The 22,693-nt window shown below is 42.3% G+C and overlaps 2 protein-coding genes across 5 annotated transcripts in view; both read left to right on the forward strand.

Moving 5' to 3' along the window:
* The first annotated feature begins 152 nt into the window (after positions 1–152).
* On the forward strand, positions 153–7,298 carry rp9 (RP9 pre-mRNA splicing factor). Its single transcript, XM_079367626.1, has 6 exons — positions 153–905; positions 1,138–1,168; positions 1,271–1,400; positions 4,037–4,128; positions 4,588–4,649; positions 6,472–7,298. The coding sequence occupies exons 1-6, from the start codon at positions 760–762 to the stop codon at positions 6,689–6,691; spliced, it is 681 nt and encodes a 226-aa protein (XP_079223752.1). The 5' UTR covers positions 153–759; the 3' UTR covers positions 6,692–7,298.
* A 3,266-nt stretch (positions 7,299–10,564) lies between these two features.
* Positions 10,565–22,693, forward strand: part of elmo1 (engulfment and cell motility 1 (ced-12 homolog, C. elegans)) — a 97,676-nt gene continuing 85,547 nt past the window's right edge. For 3 of the 4 annotated variants that reach the window (XM_079368578.1, XM_079368580.1, XM_079368582.1), the window contains exon 1: positions 10,565–10,776. The gene's annotated coding sequence lies outside the window, so the exon portion shown is untranslated. The remainder of the gene's footprint in view (positions 10,777–22,693) is intronic. The other variant, XM_079368581.1, reaches the window with a different exon arrangement.

Consider the following 22,693-nt stretch of genomic DNA (forward strand, 5'->3'; position numbering starts at 1 on the left):
AGGACGGGGAAGTGAATTTACACAACTTTTAAAGAGGTCTGGTTTACTTTGTTAGATTGACTGCCCGGTTAGAAAACAGGACTTAAGTCCTTCAGGATTTTGAACAGGCCGACTGTCTCCATAAGTGATTAATGACAAAGAGTCAGGTAGAAAAGAAATGAGCAATGTTTATTATTCTGTGTCTTTCAATCAACTACTTCCTGTACTTCTGTCTCTCACTCTTTCCCGTAAAGTGTTTTGGCTTAAGTTTCGTGTCTGGTCTGTACTTGCTGCACGATTGGTGTTTAATGCAGTTGTTGTGCCTTTTTGCAGCGCGTTTGTGTCTGCATTTGTTTTGAGAGTTTGAATTCGCCGTGCAGCGTTTCTGAAGATGCTGGGCGTTTTTTTGTTGTTGTTTTTATAAGTTTGTCGTTTCATCAGTTGTGGAAAGTTTGACCCATACCGGCCACCGTACAATTACCGTACTTTTTTGCGAGTATACAAATCAGTCGTATTTTTGGTCTGTGGTCGTTCATCAGTTTGAGTTTGAAGCTGAAGCGCGCATTACTTGTGATACTGCGCGAGCCCTGCAGGTGGCGCTGGACTTTAAGAAACCAACCAGACTGCACAGGAAGTCCAGTAGCATCAGAGAGAAATGCTTGCTAGTTAGCGGCTGGTTAGCTCTTTTGCCGTTGTGTAGAAACTAGTTAACACTTTCGCTTCAGGTGCGACACTTTACATGTTTTTACGGCTGCACAGTTTGTGCATATTATCAGGACAATGTCGGACAAAAAGCGAGCCAGAGAGAAGGAGGAGAGACGAGAGCACAAGAGGCACAAGACTTCGAAAGAGGATTTCGATAAACTCAAAACACACGCGAAAAAACTCAGCCAAGAAGTCCAGAAACTAAAACACGTTGAGACATTGTAAGTAATATCAGTCAAATAACCTGTTTCTGTTAATGCTATAAACTTATGCATGAATTATAAATGCATTTTCCCCGCTTTTCATTCAAAACATAAAGTAATTCACCGTGTCCTTATTGAATTAACTGTACGCAGTTCAAGCTGGGTTTACATATTAATGTTTTTGTATTTGAAAGAGATTATTCTGTATTTGTACATTTATTAACGCCAGTTGTATCCGTCTGTCGTGTAGCTATGAGAAACCTCCACCTGGCTTCATAAAGGTATGTTACTCTCAAAGTTTGAGGGCATGCTGACAAGCGTGAAGACAAATGGTTTGTTTCGAACCGGATTCATGTCTGAAAGCGACAGCTGTGTCTCTACAGGAGCACGAGGACAAACCAGAGGACTGTATCCCTGCTGAACCAGGAAATGAACAGGCCAGGAGCTTCCTGGCTCACGCTCCCACCAAGGGGCTGTGGATGCCTCTGGGAAAGGAGGTGAAGGTGATGCAGTGTGAGTACACTTACAGGATACTTAAGTATATTTACTTACACTTAAAGGAATTACAAACTGAGACGGAGAGAGACGTAAATATTCTGCTGCCTACCTTTATATCTGTAATGCCAATATGATATCATAAACGTACAGGAAGTGGCAATAGAATATCAGATTTGGTGTTTATTCAGTTGTGTAGATCTTTACACTTTTTATTTTTCTGTGGATGTTTCACATTTCTCATTTTGGACGGTTTAGTATCCTCCTGACCCGTCAAAATCATCCATCTGTTTCACATTAAAGCCCTCATTACTAATCAATAATTCACGTCTGAGTGTTGGTTGTTGGCAGTACCGGAACATATATCTAACAGCATGAAATGAAATGGAATCTTGTAGTAAAGAAAACACTAAGCAAGACCAAGACGCACCAGAAACCAGAATGATCTGAGACCGAAAATAAGACCAAGACCAAACACGTAACTGAAAAATCACCATGTTGTGTTTAGGGGGGAGTCTTACTCACTGAGACTGTAACAGCTTGAAGGTGGGGGTCGTAACCAAGGGATACAAATCAAACCACAAATGCATTTCCTTCTAATCACATCAGAGGCATGGATAAATAGCCTCTCAGTGGTCTTGACCACTGTTGATTGAAAATCCAGAGTCAGCCCAGTTTGAGGGCGAGACGAGGCCGTGTAAAGATCACGAGACGAGTGGTCTCGAAACCAGTACTACAACACTGTAGGAGACATTTGAATACAACCTCGTAAATTCTGCACTAGACCTTAAAAAAAGTGGACCCTAATAATCCTCTGCCACATATCCTCTTATAGGACCTCCGTTGTATTTATTCCTCATATTATTAAATAAGAATATAAACAGTCTTGAATGGGCGTAACTTGTGCTTATATGTTTTTCAGGCTAATAGTTGAGATTTGATATCAGCTGTAGAATGACAAAGAGCACTGAAGAACTGTGGGTGGAAGCCAATCTCCATTATGCATGAGCAGCAGTCCTGATAGTTAATAAATGTGACTGCAAAGAAGGGAAAATGAACACCACTTGTATTGTTCAGCCGATGAACACGATTGGGCTGGAGATCAAAAACAGTGTTCTGGAAGACCACCTTCTGTCTCTGGTCAAACAAAGCATGTCTTATAACCAGTGACCATTCCTTCATCCCACTCTTCTTCATCCTGCTGCGAGAAGACACACGCACACACACACACACACACACACACACACACACACACACACACACACACACATGTCCCTGTCACATGTTAGCATTTGTCCCTCTCTCTGCTGAATCCTTTAAAACATGTTTGAATACAAATAGAGACTTACCTGGGATTTTTCTAGATCTGTATTTTGTTTCCTTTTATATTTAGTATATTTTTAAATCTGGTTAAAGTTGGTTCACACCATGGTTTCTTCTTTATGTCCAGCACATGTTGAAAAATTGACAATAAAGACGACTTTGACTTTGGATGATATGGATGTAAACAACTTCACACTCAAAACTATGCTCAAAGAAGACTAACAGAATCTGTGTGGTCTCACTTCACAAAGACACACTTTCCATGGTTACTTCAAAACTGCCACTGAAACGAGTGTAGGACATTAAAACAGTGTGAATTGTGACACAACTTGTTGACTTGTCTTCAGTGATTTGAGCAGTTTGAGTGAGTGTCTCCAAGTAACACAAACAATAGATCTGGTTCTCTTATCCATCGATTGTTCCAGTCAATCACACGAAACCTGAAACACATCGTCAAGCTGACAAATGAAACTCTTCTGATCTTATTTTTTTTTAGAGAGTTTTAACAAAAACTCAAAGCTATAATCGGGCAACACATTGATCTGTACTACGAAGCATTGTTTGAGGTTAGCGAGGTCACTTCAGGGTTAACTCAGGGTCGTTCACTTCTCACCTGGGTATATCACCACGGTAACTGACACACCTCACCTGCTCTGGAGCAGGTTATGTTGGAGAAAAGAGATCAAACTGTGAAAAGCTCCGCCCACTGACCAATCACATCTTTTGATCGTGGAGCTTCCGGAGCTGATCGAGAGTGGGAAGGACACTTCATGTGTCCCGCATGATTTTACAGCTATAGTCTGTTAAGTTAATGATTAGTGATTATTTTTTGACTGATCTCCTTCAGCCTTCCTTCCTTTGTGACAGTCAGAGCTGCAGCTGATACAGAACTTCTCAAAGTGTTCTACTCGCCACTTTAAAGAGTCGGAGCATCACCTTCAGTTCAGAGAAGAAACAGGAGTCGTCATAGTCAGTTCTAAGTGAACTAACGATGGAATATAATAATCCACAGTTTGCACTTTAATACTCGCCAGTCTTTATTTTTTATGCCCTTTTGTCCTTCCTGCATGTGTTTCTGCAGCGGTGTAACGTTCGTCTTTGAGAGCCTGTTTGTCTTGAACCTATTTATATTGTTAATAGAGTTTGATCGGTTTGTAGATATGAAGGTCTGAAGATAACTCCGCCCTATAATATTCATGAAAATACTGTGTGTGACTGTAGTTTTGTTTGTTTCCACAGTCAACAACATGCTTTGAAGCTGTGATTAAATGTGTCTTGAAGCAGATATAAACTCGGGGTGCAGCGGCTGACTCTTGACCTTTGGTCTGCAGGTTGGAGGTGTAAACGCTACGGCCACAGGACGGGAGACAAGGAGTGTCCCTTCTTCATCAAAGGCAACCAGAAACTGGAACAGTTCAGGGTGGTGAGTTAGTGAACTGCTCAGACCAAAACGAGCCCACACATAGTGATTTAGACATGTGTATAATAGTCTGCAGTTAAATAATGTCGGGTTGTTAGCTGAATTATAACACAGACCTGGGCTGAGGTCAACACACATTTATGAGGAGTGTGTGGGCAGCAGACCTCTTAACACGGCCTGTTACTGTGTGTCTGTAATGGAACAATACTTACTGCAGGCACATACAGCCTCTGCAATGATTACCATAAATGCAGCTGTATCATATTTTCCTGACTTGTATTGTCACGGGCACGTTTTTCAAAAAAACATGCTGACACTTGAAAAGTGTGGAGTTGGGATAATCTGCTGCATCTGATGTGAATAAAATCAGTTACCATTGTATGAAGAGAAGTATTTCTGCCTTTGCAATCTGTCATAAAAAAAAAAGAATTATCTTCCTTTTTTTTTTTTTTCCCTCTTCAGGCTCACGAAGACCCGATGTACGACATCATCCGGGAAAACAAACGGAATGAAAAAGAAACGAGGTGAATATGAGGACTGCATGTGTGTTCTTCCTTCGCTCCGACTGTCCAAAAAGAAGAATCCGATTTTTGTAACTCATCCACTGTAAGGACAGACAAACGACAGAGTAAGAGCCCACTGACTGGGCTGATGTCTCTCAGCGTAGTGGGACAACCTCAGATGAACTGGAAGTTCTCGCCTGGTCTCTGGCTCTCTGTTTATTTTTTGAAGATTGTTTGACACCAGGATGTTTGCTCATGGTGAAAAGCTCACTCTGTGTGTGTGTGTGTGTGTGTGTGTGTGTGTGTGTGTGTGTGTGTGTGTGTGTGTGTGTGTGTGTGTGTGTGTGTGTGTGTGTGTGTGTGTGTGTGTGTGTGTGTGTGTGTGTGTGTGTGTGTGTGTGTGTGTGTGTGTGTGTGTGTGTGTGTGTGTGTGAGATTTTTGAATGAATTATAAAACACGGTTATCCAGAGGCCAGTGGCGCTTTGAAGATTCCGCTTAGTGTCTGTTCTGAATAAGGTGCGCGATCGTCTTTGAACAGAAAAGCGTAACAGTCAAACCTCTTCAAGGAGCTTGATTTTCATTTAAAGAAATAGAAACAAGAAAGTAACTAGAAGGTCCTCCCTTTTTTTCGGCTCTTCAAGGTTTCAGAGCGTGCCGTTTTGACCACTTATTTAATCTGCACTTATAAAACTTTTTTTTTTTTTTTTGCTTTGCCAGATGGTTTCCCTCATTCTGCAGTTTCCAGTTGTACTCTGCAGATGTAAAGATGTTGTTTTATATAATAGATGTGTTGTCCTTGTTCAGCATGTCCATGTGACACCTGATAAAGGGCCATGACTGAATGTCGTCTCACAAACTCTTTATTTTTTTTTTTTTACTTTTCTGAGCATTTGAGCAAACGGAAATGAGTAAGCCGGAGGAATACATTGATTTAAAATATTTAGCTGCAAGTCCTCCTTTGATGGGGTTCACTTAGAGGACTGGAGGTACGCTTCGCGGAGCAGCGTGGCATCCCCAGTGTTCGGAGGATCATTCTGCTCGGTGAGATCAAGCGGGCTATAATGAGGCCTGATGGACTCCTTCACACGAGCGCGTCCAGGTCCTCTCAGGAACACTTTCATGGCTGAATAGTTCGCAGAGTCTGGGTGTCTTTAAAAGTGGAACATTTCTGATATCTTCTCTCTCAGTGCCAGCTCGCTCCTCTCTCAGATCATTACAGGGCATTTCTCCTTTAGCCTCCAATACTGCTAACCCACATCTTATTTTTTTTTACTGTATGTACCACGTTTATTTATTCAGTACATTTCAAAAAGTTAGAGAGAAAAAATGCTCAACACATTTCCCATCTGCAGTCCATGATCGGCATCTCAACAAAGTTGTGCGTTATTTTTAAATGGTGATAATAATTTGATTTAATTGGCATGAAATTGTGATGATTCTTAAAGGTTTAGGTAAAAATGAAGCACAGAAGGTTGCTCCAATTTTTTTTTCCTTTTTTTTTTATCAGAAGACTAGAAACGCACTAAACAGGCTCCAGTCCATTTACCATTTCTGTATTAAAATGTTTAAAGTCCTGTAATTAAGTCAGTATGTTCTGAAAACCCTCCAAAGCCTCCACTTTTGACTGGTACTGGCACAGTGCTCCTTAGACTTGAAATCAGAAAGACAAACGAGAGCTTGGCAGACGTCACGATTTGGAAACGCCAGCATTAGGACAAAGACTGCATCTTGCTCAAGGCCACTTCAGTCGCTTGCCAACCCGGACATCCATCAGTTTGTCATTCCTCCATGTGCTTCACTTTAATCCTCTGCTCCTTTTCTCCTCTGCTTCCTGCTCTCCAGGATCCAGCAGCTGCAGCAGCTACTTCAGGACACCACTTCCTCCGATTCGGACAGTTCCTCCTCTTCTTCTTCATCGTCCTCCTCCTCGTCCTCCTCCGACCACCATCGCAGCAAGAAAAGGAAGAAGAGGAAGGACCGAAAGAAGAGAGAGAAAAAGAAGAGGAAAAGTAAACGGAAACACAAGTCATCCAAAACCAGCGACTGCTCGGACTCGGACTGAGCGTTTGGAAGGTTCCGGTATCTGTTCTTGTGTACTACGTGATAAGAAACGTAGGTGCAGACAGGGGAGGAAGTAGTAGCTAACACAGCAGTGATGTGTGTTCTTCAGAGTAGAGAGTGCACTCTAAAGATGTTTTAAGGCTTTTTCTCCGCAGGTTGAACCCCTAAAACTGTAAATCTGACGTGCATGACTTCTCTCCAGGCTGACGGCTCGCATTAACATCCTCTCCGTTAGCCACACGGCACAGGGTCATATGGAAAGACTGCTTAACTAAGTGTGTGCGCCACGGTGCATATGTGTGTCAAAACGCATTAGTTGCATGGGTAATGAATCTCAAGCAATATGAAATGAGCTTGCTGCTGTAAGAGATAATGTTCTGTAATATGAAAGCATGTCAGCAAATACTGTTAGTTATTAAGAGATTGTATTCCCCCCCTGCCCCCCCCTTTTTTTTTTTACCTCCTGCTGCATTTAGATACTTTGATTGTAGAGTGTGTTAAACGCAGAACGTTGTTTTCCACATGAGCCTGAATGTTTGAATGCATGTGACTGTACGTAAATATTTGGAATTATTTGAGGTTGGAAGATGCCTATTTGCTCTGAGAAACCCCCCCCCCCCCCCAAAAAAAAAAAAACAACCCACAGAGCTGGGGAAAGAATGTAAATGAATGTGTTCCTTCATTTTGAGAATAAAGATGGATCTTTTCTCCCCCGTTTACCCAGCTTCAGGCTGCAGAAACATTTACCCTGGTAATCGCTGTGTTGATTTAGCACGAGCAGGGGTTGTTTTTCATGTGGGTAACAGCTAAATCTTTTACAGGTTGAGTCCTGATGATTAAAAAGTGATGGCACAGTCCTAGCCTGACCTTCCTCATCTCATCCTACAAGAAGTCTGAAGATACCTCAGTGTGTTTCTCGAAAAAAAAAAAAAAAATCATTTCACAGTCTGTAACTTGGACAACACACTGATCCTCTCTTGCTGCGCTATCTTACCCGCAACATCTCGTCAAATCAGGCAGCACAGAACAGATCCACAGTAGCTTCTTCTTGCCCTTTAGGTCGCAGATGAGGATGTCTGGTGCTTTTCTCCTTCACTGCATGCACCATTTGAGCAGGAATCCCTGCGGAAATGTACCACAAATATTCCTAGTTCCTAATGACCCTGATAGAGACGCAATTACAGCAGACCTACAGGGAAAAGGCAAACTAGATTTTCATTTAGATTTGTGTCTGAGACTTTCTGGGTAGCCTGAATGCTGCAGGGAGTGAATGCGTTTATGTGAGAATTACAACTCCATCAAAGAGTGACAAAAGGAAAAACCACACAGTGACGGCGTTTAAGAGGCTGATTAAGGGCTTATTTATCCACTGTTGTCCAATTTTATTTCCTTTCTCTGCAGATTTGACCAAAAACAATGCAGCCTTACTTTTACTAATAACTGCTCCATGTTGTGTTTTCTGTCACTTGAGTAGAACAATGAATCTCCCAGATGAGATTCAGTCACAGGCTGCTCAGAGGGAGGCTGTGCCACGTGGAGGGAGTATGGTCAGTAAAGAGTTTTTCTTTTCTTTTTTTAATTGAAGTACTCCGTCTTGTTGGACAGGGGACGGGTCAGATCGAGTGCCAGGCAGAACTCGCTGTGCAGATTGTGTTAGAGGAGGAACATATGTTCTAAAAACGAGATGAATCAATCTTTATGAACAAGCCAAGAGTTACACAACCAGGTAAGAGTGACAAACTGAAGCCTGAGTATAAAGACAGCACTCTAAAGATTACCTTGTAAGAGTGACTCTGCATTTTATTGTCCGCAGAGCCACATTTTACTGCAATATGAGTCTGCACTTTTACTCTTAAACCACACGGGCTGGCTTAGAACCAATCCTGCACTTCTTTGCTGTCTCAGATAGAAAGCTTAACTCTTCTAGGAGCCCTCTGTTGGAGTATTGACCGCTCTTAAGCTGAGAAGACAGACAAGCGGAAGCTACAGTTAGAAGATTTTTTTTTTTTACTGGTTACAAAACAGACTGAATATTGACTTCTAACTTCTAACACTAACAGTGTTCAGCAAACAAGACCATGGTTAACAAGACTGATAATGTTTACATGATTTTTCTGAATGCCTGTAACACCTGCCTCGGTAGGTGTCAGACACAGTGGATTACAGCACACTGCACAAACAGCCTTTGTTTACATTTTCTGCAGGAAAGAGTCCAGATGAGTAATGCTGTTAAACTAGCGCAGGATGCCATTCTTTGGTTAGAAAAACAAACACCTCAAACACCGCGTATGCATGTTCATGAAAGGACCTGCAAAGAGACAAGTGCTACCACTTTGTCTACAGGAGGTTTGTCACTGGAGCTTTACTGTAGGATACAGATATGAGAACAAAGGCAACGTTTTGTTTGACCATCTTTTTTTTATTTTTATGGATTCATGGACCACATGAACTGCTTTATCTGAAAATATCAGAGCCCAATAATTGACTCAAGTTTGTACGACAACAAAATGACTGATTGTAAGCAGATTCACCCTGATATACTCTTAACTGTGCCACACTTAGTCCAACATAACATGTATGCTTTCTGTTATTTGTGGGTCAGATTCCTCTGTATCCTCTGTCAGAGCTCAAATTGCCAGATTAATAGGAATTACATTTTTTTTTTCAATGCTGGTATTTTTTTGGGCGTGTCATAATTTACCAGAAAACAGACAGACAGAGCTCCTACATTAATCCTTCTTCTGCTACTGCTGTGTAGAGACAAGGACGAGCTACAGGATTGTCTGCTCTATACTCTCTCTCTCTCTCTTTTTATTCATAAACACGCATACACAATCTGCTTTTAATATTAAAATGCCATATGCAATGAAGGCACCATTAAAGAGAAGTTGCCTTGTGTACCTATACTGTGTAATTAAATCCAATAAAACTTTAGCCCTGTGTTGTATAGAGCCACACCACAGAGCTTTATCAAAATGATTCCAAACATAATGTAACCTAACCTTAGAAGGTCATAACCCCACCCTCCAAACATTTCTGTGTGTGTGCGTGTGTGTGGAGACCAGAGAGTGTTCAATAGTCTATGAATTATTGAGTGCATTGTTCCTGTTTGTGTTCCCCTCCTGGCTGCATATTGGAGGCAGTCCAGTTATATATTCGTGCCACATGGAGGGAGAAAAGAAATCCTCAAATGTTCGCTTGTTTATTCAGATATGATTTATTTTAAATCCCCTACATTAACTTCCCTGAATTGCATTTGTTGAGACAGTGTAGGCAACACTGCTGGCCAGTAGGGGAGCTGGAACAATTAAACAATATATACAATACAACAACAAACAAAAAAAATGTTGAAAGAAAGAAAGAAGCCAGCATTTGAAGTTTTCTCGTTAGGTCTGTATATATTAAAAAATGATTGAGTCTCTGCATATTTAATGAGGGTACAAGCGAAAGTGTTTGTTTTAAAATCCCATTTATGTACCTCTTAAATAGCAACGGAATTTATACCAAGGGGGAAATATATATCTTAGACTAACAACAGCATAAACATGTAAAACACACTTTAGTCCTACCACAAAGTGTGTGGTAGGACTAAAGTGTGTGTGTGTGTGTGTGCGTGTGTGTGTGTGAAGCAAAAGCAAACAGATTTAAATTATGTAAGATTCAAATATTTCTTAGTTAATTTTATTAGATTTTAATTGACTTTTCCCCCCCATTATCACATTAAATACTCTGCAGTACTATAATACTAAATATTCTGTTTCCGTGAGGCTTGTTAACAAACTATAAATCTTCGGGACATGAATTCAATGTAATGTAATATCACTGTATATCGAGTCGTGAATCAGAGCTCGTGCTCTCCTCTGGCATCACCGCGGCAGCCAGCAGACGGCAGAAGAAAAGAGGAAGTGGAAACATCAGCACTCTCTCTCTCTCCGGGAGAGAGAGAGAGAGAGAGAGAGAGAGAGAAAACACCACTCACTCACACAAACATTCACACACTCAACACACACACACACACACACACACACACACACACAAACTCCGGTTATCTGTGCTTTGGTGGAAGAAGTGTCCTCGCTTCGTCAGGTTGGTCAAATCTTTCTCTTTTCCTGCACAGATGTCACTGCTCAGCTGTCTATGAGCTTTTTTTCGCGTTTAGGGCTAAATGTTGACGGTGTTAGCAATCGTTTTTCCGTTTTGTATTTGCAGCACTTTGACACTGTCACATTTTCTTTACTGTATGTCTCTGTTTAGATGCCTCCGTGTCTGTCTTTACTTTTGGCCGTAGCGGCTTTTTGGGCGCTGTTCTTTATTATTGACATGCATGTCTGACAATTCAGCATCGCAGCTCACTCCGCTGTTCTCAAACACAAACAGAGACACAGGAATGAAACAGCGAGTGAATGATTTCTTCTTGTTGAAAAGATCTCTGCTTTGGAAACAAGTGCGTGTGCAAGCTGCAAGTTGTGTGTTTTTAGTGAAGCAGAAGCAGCAGGAGATTGCTGCTGCTGCCTCCCGGCTTGTTTGCTCAGTGAGTCCATGCTGCTGGCTTGATGCAAAAAGTGGTGCGTTTATAGAAACCTCCCTTTTTTTTTTTTTAGTCCTACACTGCTAATTAAAGGACTGCGTTTTAAAACCGTGTGCGGTGTGTAACTGCAGCCCAGCATGCCTCACCGAGGGCCCGTGATTAGAGAGGAGGGAGACGGAAACTCGACATTGGATTCAATGTTTCATAAATAGGGCGAGGATCTATGATTTCACAATGAATTGCAATCTGATAGTTGGAACTCTGTTTCTGCTCGAGCTCATCCCATTCTTTCAAAAGTTGTCATCTCAACTCCTAATTTAAGTCTGATTTATTTGCAAAACTTTGAAATCCTGTTCAGTGGCCACTTATGACACCCAGCTGATGCTGCACAAATAATTTAGCTGGACACTTACCAAACAACGTTTATTCGATTATTTGATGAAGAATCACAATGTTCATGCTTTGTTGTCCAGATGATGCCGAACCAACCCTCAAAATGTACTACCTGCAACCCCTGACCCTCAGGTGCATGACCACTGGATTGGACAACATTAGACCTATAGGAGGCTCCCTTCTTAGACGTTAAGCTTGAATTTGAACAGAATCTTTGAAATCAGTCATTTTAAGGGGGAACTGGCAGGATACTAAAGATGCTCAACATATTTATGAAAGAAGATTGACAGAAAAAAAAAGATGTTTGTCATTTTTATAAGCTGTAAGAATGTTTTTTCTCGCTGAATTTAAGTACATTGCTAAATTACTTGAAAGGTATGGTAGGCCCAAGTGTCAGCTAACCAACTATGTAAGTTCATACTGCAGTTGTGGGAATGTAGAATAGTAGTTACTGTAGCAAACAAGGTAAGAACATCCAAATTGATCATTCTTCAATCTTGACAGAAGTATGTTAGAAAGGTAAGAAAAAGGCCACACGCTGTAAGAAGGGGACGTGGCCTCTTGGTTTCAAAGGTGAAGCCAATGCCAAAGTAGCATTTATAGAGTAACTTACTGGGTATGCTTGGCGTGGCTATGATCGCTAAACTGGCATCACTGCTACCTCTCAGTGAGGATTGCATATTGCAAAGGAAGTCCTTAAAAAGCTAAGAGTGGATATCACAGCTATGTCCACTTCTGCAGCGTCTCTCGTTGTCCATACAGAGCCCTGAGCTTGTCCATAGAGCCAACTTTGAGAACCATTTCTCCGTCACTCAGAAATCTGTAATAGAGCCCAGCTTGCATGAGCTCTCTCCTCCTTCCATCAGGAGACACCCTCTGACCCCTCCAGGCAGACCGGGATACAGTGAGAGCCCATTTACATGCCTTGTTAGCCACCAAAGACATCTCTGTTGTGATGGAGTCGCTCACATGCCAGCTTTGTTGTGTCGTCTCAACAATAAAGGCAGACACACACATAGACTAGATGGAGAGGCGTGTGGACATGATCAGCCCTATCTGCAGCTCAGACATACCCGCTGTGTTCAAGGGCTTGTGGATCAGGGATGTAAGGGGGTGGCAATTTGATTTCAAGGGCTATTATGGGAGTTAGAGGGGTTTATCTGTTATTTGATGAGAAAGCAGACTTTCTATCAGGCCCGCCTTTTCGAACCGATAGATTCTGTGTTTCAGGATTGTGAGGTTTTGGCCCGACCGTGCGCCCTGTCTGTGGTTGACGTTTGGATTGAGATTGATGTTTGGTTTTGGATTCAGGTCTGGCACAGCTTTTCGCAGTCAAGGAAAGAAATGTTGAACTCATTCCTTTGACACAAACCACTAAGTTAAGCTCCCGTTTAAATGGTATGTGGAGTTTAGTGAGGCCGGTAGCCTTCCAGTTCAGAATTAAAGGGTGCCAGAGGCCTTGTATTTCAGATTTATAGCCACCTGAGGGACCTATACAGTATGTCAAAAAGAAAGCACACACACATACAAGCAAAAATGACTTTTATTAGCCACAGAAAAGCTCTAAATTCCTGTTAGTCAATTTACCCAAATACATGGGTTATTATGTCTGTATTTCCTACAGTCAGTGTCTGTAAAACGACTAACAGAAATAGGGTGTTGCAACAGAAGCAATGAAGAAAAGTTTGATTGTAGAATACAGATTCCAGAGTCCTTGATTTACAAGTTAAATTATAAGCTAAACAAACAAATGGGATTCAACTTGAGAGCGGTTTTGTTGATAGTGAAAAATAATCGAAGACGGCAGATTAGCATACAGATGCAGAGATGGAAGCCTCTTTGGGAGAGAATGAGTGCCCTCACTTCTTCAAGTGCATTCCTTGTGTGTATCTGTTAGACACGGCTGACTTTGGCATCCACTCAACACCTCCTGAGGTGCAACCTTGCCAGTTTCGGTGATGTTTTTTTTTTTCTTCTGTCTCCCCTCGCCTCATTCCTCCTCCTCTGTAGCTTGTTATCTTTCTCTCATTAGCACACTCCCTTACACTTGCTTTCTCGCATATCACAATCTAACTGTCTCTCTCATTCTGAGCTTCTCTCTTTCCCCAATTTCTTCCACTTTCTTCACTCTCATTTTGCAGCAAACACACAGAGCCCCCCCCCCCCCCCCCCCCCTCTGCTTTCTAACTCTCTGTTCTTGCTCCCTCTGGGAGATGGAGGTATGTAAATTGTTTTCTCCTTGATGGATGCTGGGCCTGCTATCTGTCCATCTTAATGAACTCATTTCCCCCCTTTTTTTCTCCCAAACACACCAAATTGCGTCATTCAAGTAACATCAAAAACGCCAGGATGCAAGTCTCTTGCCCCCCCTGTAGTCTTTAGCCAATGAGAATGCTTTTAGGGAAAATAACTGGCTTTTGTTAATGTACTGGAATACTTGCCTTCTCAAGCTTTGGGTAAGATTAATTTGCAGTTCTAATTTCTAAATGAGATGAATGCTGCCTAGCATAATTGCTCCCGGTGGTATGAAGTTAATTAAAACAGCAGGTAGGTACTGAGGGTGCGATGGGAAGGTGCCAGACAGGCAGACAGACATAGGTGGGTGAGGAGAGATCTCATAGGTGCTGCTGCATTCTGCTCTTTAGTTTACTGATTGTTGCCTCCGGCTAAATCCAGCCAAGCATCTGTTTGACTTGTGACAATAATTTCATCGAAAAAAAAAAAAAAAAAAAAGGACTGAAGAGTATGTTTTAAAATTCTTTTTATGGCTAAAGTAGCGGTTGCATTGGGGAATACACTCATTTTTTTTTCTTTGAACCCTGTTTTTCTATAACTGTGTATGTTTTGTTCTTCAGGCCACGACTGTCCATTCTTAGAATATGAATCGGTTTTAGCAGAAAGCATCTGCAGGCGTGTTTTTCAGACAAAGTCTAGACTTTATTTGGAGGGAACTAACTAGCCCTAGATGACCCAGAAACTGATCTGTTTCCCTCTACATGCTCTCGCTGCTTGCTGCATTCCAGATGTGGTGCTGCTGCAGAGCTCTGTAAATATTAGGGGAGAGGGTAAGCTAGCTCGCCGGCTCTGTGTGGACTTGCTTGTGGTATTTAGCATCTCTCAGCTAAGAGCCTCTCAGCCCACTGACCCACTAGGAGAAATGCTTAGATCTACCCGCTCCTGCTGTGTGAGAGGCCTTAGCTTACCTTCATTTTAAGCAAGTTAGGGTCTCCAAGAACGTATGCAGCAGTTTTGCTTCTGATTATGTTGTGTTCACGTCACATATATTGTATTAATTATCTCATGTTCTTTGAGCCACAATAGAGATGCAATGACTCCTGAACTTTTTTCTCACTGTAAATAGAAGTTTTACTGGAGCAGGAAAAGACAGAAGTCTCTTCTATGAATATTGGACATAACTCATGTTGAAACGTGTTGTTCGTTACAGTATAAAAAAAGGCATGTGTGAGTCACACATGCTTTTATAATACTCTATGAGTGTGAGCATATTCTGCAAACATTTGCTGATTTCACTGCCACGTTGTAACAGATGTTTTCATTCTGTCCAAGGCTTACCTGTGCCATTTTTCGAGCATCGCAGCATGCTGCAGTTTTAGTTCGACCATGGTGCTGAGCGCAGGTTTTCTTCAGCTGTAACCTAATTATCGCAGCGTCGATGTATTTGCGTTTCTCGGCCCTTTCGGTGGTGTGTAATGAGGTCATCGCTCGAGCTTCATGCTTACTGTTAATCACTCCATCTGAACACTATGAATCTGTTGATCCACACATCTCGAGTCTAGTCATGCATCCATCCTCTTCCCATCTTTCGTGCGATACAATCAGCATCGCACGTCCCTCCCTGATCTCAGTGGCTTTGAAAGGTTCACAGGTGTGAGTGTGATTCCCTTTGGGCCCGACAATGAGCACTTCTTCTCACAGTCCCGCCCACTACTGCTTTCACTGAGTCTTAATCAGTGGCAGTGCCCTGGTTTTCTACACTATTCTCTTGTTTTCATATCTGGGGAAAGGTTAATAAGTTCATGGACCTTTTGTCTGATGTGGTAATGACTTTTCTGTTTGATGTTAAATCTCGGCTGGATGGAAATTTTCCCTGAGCGAGTTGTTGTCTCAGTACTTTATCAAGTATACACATTTCTGGTCTTATTGTTTTTACACTTTCGCACCCAATGTCAATCAGATTGTAAGAGGAGGTAAATTATGTCATGTGTCACAGATTTAATTGTCTTTTTGTTGAACAGTAAGGTCTGCAGCTTCAGCATAAACAGTAATGGTGGAAAAAGTAAGAAAAATAGAATAAACGTGAAAAAAAATAAAAAAAATCAATCTGGGCATGTGGATTAAAATAAAGTAGCATAACCTGCCTCTGTGGCCTCCGTCCTCATCTTTGCTTCAGGCTAACAGCTTGAGGCTACATAAGCAGCTGCTAGCATTAAACACCCTCAGGCTGTCTTGTCTGTGGTCAGGTTAAGGGAGAGCCATAAGCCCCGTTTCCACCAAGCGGTCCGGTATGGATCGGTACAGTTTGGTACGGTTTGGTTCTGCCCTGTTTGGTAGGCGTCGTGTAAGCCGGGTGCTGATAGCTGCGTCAGCTATGTAATAGCGTGACATGAGAGCAGCGCGACAGACTGTACACTGCTAATAACTTCAACAAAGAAGAAAAACGCAACACAACATCCAGCAATTTATCTACTTTGTTTTCCCTGTATGCGTTTAGCAGCAGCGGTGCGACCGTCCTGAAATATGACCACCGCTACTGGCTTTTTCTGAAAGGTGAAAGGAAAGTAAATGAAAGGGGAGGAAGAGAGGACCGAGCTCCAGCTTATCTCTTTAAAAACTAATATATTATTTTGGGCTAAGGGATCAAACGTGAACACCCCTGCTGATTTTTTTTTATTTAAGAGAAAGGGAAACGAAAGGAGAGGAGGAGTAACTTCATAGTGTTTTGCTCTACGGACGTTTGATATCAGGAGAATTAACCCACCTCTGAGTGAGAAACTGTACATTAGCATGTAGCTCTTTGTTACAAGGAGAAATACAGCCGAAAAAACTATGGACTGTGTATTTAAACACGGCGGGGTTGTGTTTCTTTTAATGCAGATGTCATACTGGACCAATTCAACAGACTGCTGTGTTTAGCTTCACCCATTAGGGTCAGATCGATATACTTGGCAACCCAGCTGAAGGGTCCCCAAAAAGTATGACGGTACGAGTCGGTCATTTGGGGATCTTTCCCGTCTATGCATGCGTGCCGTACCGAGACGAACTGAACTGAACCGCTTGGTGGAAACGGGGAGTGAAGAAGAATATGGGCTACATAAGGGTTCTGCTTGATTGATTGTGTTTTTTTAAACTGCCATTCGTGGGTACAACAATGATTAAGAGCTGCTATTATAAATCTGTCGAGACTAGCAAACTGACAGAGGTTTAAGGATTGTACTTTAACTTTCAGTAGTGTCACATGAAACGGTTATACAAGTGGAAGTGAAGAGTTTCTGAGTCCAGTAAGTCCTTGAGGGCTAAGGGCTGCCCCTCTTTAAATCAGCAAGTGCTTGAGGATAATCTGGCTGACTTTCAAGGCCCTTCATATGCACTTTTTGTAAATCCTTCAGACTTTGCTCAAAGAAATTACCCCCAATTTAATGTAAAAATGTTGATGACAGGGAATTGGAATTGAAAGCCTCAGCACAGCTTGTTTATTGCAGTTCACCGTGGCCAGCCAGTTCAGTCTCTTATTTCTCTTTCTTACAAACAGTAGGTCACTACAAAGAAGGAGATGGATGAGATTAAAGGATTTTTTTTTTTTTCAGGAACAGGAAAGGTTTGATGGATCCTGCCTGTGTCTTTTGTGTGTTATGTGTTTTGGTATGCGTTTGTGTGAGCTTTGAGACGTGTTGAAGCCACAGTCCTAACAGAGGTCGGCCCCACGTCGTCTCTCTGTGTCTCACAGACGCACACACCCATCATTCAGCATTATCCCTTGATGACAGTGGACAGCGCACGGATGACTGGAGAGTCAGTGAGGTGGACCGGAAATAAAAGTAGCCTGTTGTTTTCCTGGATGTTGGGAGGGTTTGGGACACTGTTTCTAAGAAACGGTGTGTTTACGTCGCATAATACCAGACAAGCAGGCTGTTGCCAACATGTTTTTTTGATATCAATCTTTTCCTTTCCTTCCTTTCAAAAATCTACTTTAGCAATGATCATACATTCAAATTATATTGACTGATTACATCATGACTTAAAATAAAACTAGCTCTGAAATTTGGGTATAAACAAATCTATTTTTTCCTAAAGACCAACTAAACAATATGACATGAGAAGGAATGCTGATGTGTTGAAATTCAGCACAGCTGTGATTATGAAAGTCGTGCTGATAATCAGTGCAGCAGCAGCAGCAGCACAACATCGAGTGTGATATCTTGTCCAATCAAATTAACCGCTTGGAACCAACAGTTGTAATGATCAGTTGGAATTTGGCCATGTAGTGGTGAAGAGGTCCCACTAAAAATCATCCGAAAATTAATGTACAGGCTACGAATGAGAATTTGTCTCCATTCTGTCACAATTCTTGATGTCAACTTGCCACGGCAGGGTTTTCCTTATACTCGAGTCTTCCTCCAGGAAAAGGAGGCCGAGGAGAAGTGGAGGGCCTCTCATTACAGGCCAAGGTCAGCAGCTCGCTCAACAGCCTTGGATTGAAGGTGGATTGTTTTGTGTTGGTTCTGAGTGTCTGAATAAATCAACACTGAAGGACACTTTGATATCTCAATCTCTTGATCACTCTTTGTGTCCATGTTTCCCTTTCTCTGTCCTCAGTCTTGTCCTGTTTTTGTCTTGCTTTCCCTCCATTTTTTTTTCTGCCTCCTCTCCATCCATCACTCTTTTATTCTCAGCAGGGCCGTCCATCTTAACAGCAGCGCATACACATTGTCCACTCTCTACCCCTCGCTGCCCACACATTGACCTGCCTCGGCAGCATTCAGCATCTGGTATAGATCGCCCCGCTTGTGGCTCCAGTGCTTCGACTCTCCTGCCGCTACTTTTAAGCTCAGCAACAGACTGATGTGAGTTTCTGTGTGCTCCAACCAGCTGGCAGAAAAGAGTCGCTCTAATCACCCTCACGCTGCCTTTCATCACCTGTTAGGAACAAGCACATTTGAGCCGAGGCTGGGTAATTTGTCTAGAAGAAAGGAAGACTGCTTCCAGGGCCTCAAAGCTTTGCTGAGGGGTTTGTGGAGCTCTCGGAGAACAGCAGATAAGGCTGAACCAGACAGCCAGATCACATTTCTTTACTCAGTGCAAGGAGGGATGTTACAACATGCCCCATGAATCAGGCATTTTGTGTATTTTGGCCACAATGTTTGAAGGCATGAAAAGGGAGGTTTTAAAAGTTTTTAAACATGTAAGAGTGAGTGGATGCTCAAAAACGCAGATAAATCGCCTACTTTCTTCATATAAATACATGTTTTAAGATGTATGCAAATATGCATTATAGGCTGAATGTGCAACAATTTACATGTAAAATATTGCAGAAAACTAGTATGTCCTCTGAAAACATCTGTGTGAGTCATGATTGAGTGAGTCCCACTGTCTGTGATGCTGTCTTAGCCGTATCGACATCGTGTTTACAGGACGGCCGGCCGGCACATCCCCTTGAGTAGTTAAGCTGTGTGGGACTATAGAAAAGAAGAATAACATACTGTACTCGTTGTACTGAAACTACCATGTTCATTCTGTGTAAATGTACATGTGCAGCTACAATGCAGCTTGAGTTGTTTTGTTTTCATGCTGGTGCTCAAGAACAACGTCTACTGAATGGAAAAAGTCGCACTTTCAGCCTTTAAAGTCCCACTTAGTAGTGAACACTTCTGCATTCATAGTTGTTATTCACATAAATACGGAAAATGAAACGATAGTAATCATTATACTACTTCATGATACATAAGAAACTGAACAGACAGCAGCTACTAAAGTCTGGTTGTACAATGGGCCACATTTCAAAGTTATATAAAATATATTTCAACCAATTGGCTGTTAGACAGCAGCTAATGCTAAAATTCAACCTTTACCTTGCTAGCATTACATCAAAGGAGAAAATTCCTGTTCAATAAAACAGTAGTCATGAACTAAATGAATGAAATTCAACTGTAACACTGCCAAAAATGTGACTGAAGCCACTTCCTTGCTGACAGTAATATTAGCTTTGAAGTGACTGAATGCTAACATTAGCGGTTTTCCGAGTGTAGCTTATGGGTTATTACATTTTTATTTTTTTACTTTCCTTGTGTTTCCTCTGTCTATAGTCTGTTCAGTTGCTGATTATTGAGGGAGGGTTGAGATGAGCTAAAATTAGGAGACTTACCATCTGTAACATACTGTATGACTTAAAGGCATCACACTGTGATCATAACAGAGGAAAGATGAGTTTCTTCTTCCCTTTTTAGCTTATCTGTATTTTTGCTTCTTGACATTCCTGACAGATAAGGATGTTGTGTCTATACACACAGATCAGATCTTCTCTTCCATCTGGAAATAAGCATCAAAGATTGTGTTGTCATCATGTTAAGCTCAGATGCTGTCTCTGTCTGTGGCAGAAGCAGATTGTCCATCTGTAAACCACCTGCCTTACCTCGTGTCACACTGGCTGGTCTATGCTGGCCGCATCAGTGCTTCCCATTTCCTCCGGATGTTGAACATTGCTGTGTAGTCCTGCCTTATTTCCAGCTTTGTTTAAAGGCTGAAGACCTACATGGTACAGCTCAGCTCGGCTCAGCTTGGATCTCTGTTGAGAGTAGAGGGGGATCATAACGTAAAACTAGCTGGGTTTAATGTTGCCTGCGGGGCTTGTTGCTGTGTCTGTTACTTTGTTGTCTGGAGAGGTGTGTGTGTCTGTTGTGTGTGTCCAACTAGTCTGGCTGCATTTTGCAGGCCACACAATGCACAGTGAAGAAAGGCACAGGAAATACCAACAGCTTCTTACAATAACTGGACTGAGGGCTATCGGATGTAGAGCAGTGAGAGTACGTAGCAGAAGGTTTCAGAAGTAAATTTAAGCACACAGGTTAACTCCTGTTCTGAACTGAAGGTGAGCCACTTCCTGTCTCTATCTGCATGTGAGCCTTTCCATTTCCTGTGCATACAGCATAACGAAAAAGGTCCACAACCCGATGTTATGTCAGCGGTTGGTGTGTTTCAGTACCAATTACAATGCAAGCCAACAATGAAACATGCCTGCTGTCTGTGTCCATGTGCTCAGTGAATAAATGTATGAGGACTGCCATGCACAGATTACATCATCCAGTGACATCGTATCCACAGCAATGAAAGCCTCGCCTGAGGAATGCCCCCCACTTGTGTTTTTTTCCCTTTTCTTTTCACCCCTCCTTCTCTCTGTTCCAAATACATTTTTGTTACATTCAATTGACCCATAAAAGGGTAAAAATGTAGGCTACATCTTCTCAGGCCATGAAGAGTATGCACAAGCTAGGCCCCCAACGTGAGTTTTTCCTATAACTTTACAGTAATAAGGCAGAAAAGCCTCAATGAATGGCTTGGTGGGACTCCAGAAAGGCGCGGATGGATGGATCAAAGTGTCTCAGCAGTGGCCAGTCACCACACTGCCAGGGTGGAGGCCGAGCTGGCATTGGTGCTGACTCGTGACTGACCGGCAAGGCTGAACTGGAGCCTGTCAGTGGATAAACACAGGGAAGGAGCTGCATATGGTTAAAAACAAGGAAAGATGTAGGGTATAGATAAATAAATAAAAAGAGGGCTGTAAAGAACAAAAGGTCGAGGGCAGAGTTTAGGGGTTTGCAAATGAATGGGTGAGCCTAAAGCTTGTGCACAGGGCATGTGTCGGGAACGGAGTGGAAAGGAGAAGGGGTGGGGTTATGTGGTGACAGGGTGTGGCCATGCGTGCAGGGGACCTGAGCGAAGAGTCACAGAGCAGGAGAACAATGACAAGCATTTGAGAGACAGTATGAAGACAGATGTTAAATAATACTTCTTGTATGGCTTAAAAAAGTACTAATTTAATTCTACTCCTATATGTACATAGCATTTGTGGGGGAAAAAATATAGCTGACATTTTGCTGGCTTTCACTACATTACAATTTGTTCTTGCTCCACAGTGATGCTGTTTATCATAGTATGATATCATTATTTGGTATGATATTGTACCCTTAACTGGCATTTAACGCGCTACATTTTAAGGCTGAATTGGAGGCCGATATTAAAAAACAAAACAACCACAAAATATAAACAAAAACCCGAGGTACGTTTTGGCCATGGGCTGACTATATTGTTGCATTCCTAGGAGACGTGTGCCGTGGTTTGCACGTGCATGTGTGAGAGAATTAAAGACTGCTTGATGTATAGCCACAGCTGGGGGGGGGGGGGGTGAAGCCTATGGGAGGGGCCGGTGAGACAGCTGGCAGAGCGAAGGGTGAGCGTAACGAGGAGTGAGTGTGACAGCCACAGTGACTCCTTTGTTCCCATTCACTTGTGCCAGTCGCAGCGAGACGACGGCTGATCTGTGAATCCTTTCAGATACACAGTGTAGCTTTCTACCAGCCCTCTAAACTAGCATGTATATGGAGGCTATATGCGTGTGTGCATGTGTGTGTCAACTGCAGCAGGAGGTTTTCACAGGTGAGCCCATAGCCATCGCCCATAATGTCAGTGCTCTTGGAGAGCACTTATTAGGTGTGTGATGATAGTCATCACATGCAAGCATAATTGTAGCGCCAGCATCATTGAACTGTAGCCTGTTCACTATATGCTTAGATAATGGGTGTTGTTGAAGGCCCGAGTTCTCTCCTGAGTTATGGTTTAATAAGAGGAGTCATTTTAGCCTGGGCTGAGAGAGGTGCTCAGCATGTGTAACCATTGTATGGCTTTATCATACTGCAAGGTCACTCGAGACTGCTTTTTCCAGCTTCCTTTTATTAAACCTGTCTGGTGTGTGTCTATGGGCATTTATCTTTCCCAGCACGTTAACTTTTTACACCCCATGATGCCAGTGGCCTTTAAATAACAGACCAATGGATAAAAGATGTACTCTTA

This window comes from Symphodus melops (genome assembly GCF_947650265.1).
Source record: "Symphodus melops genome assembly, chromosome: 18".
In the NCBI taxonomy this organism is placed as follows: Eukaryota; Metazoa; Chordata; class Actinopteri; order Labriformes; family Labridae; genus Symphodus; species Symphodus melops.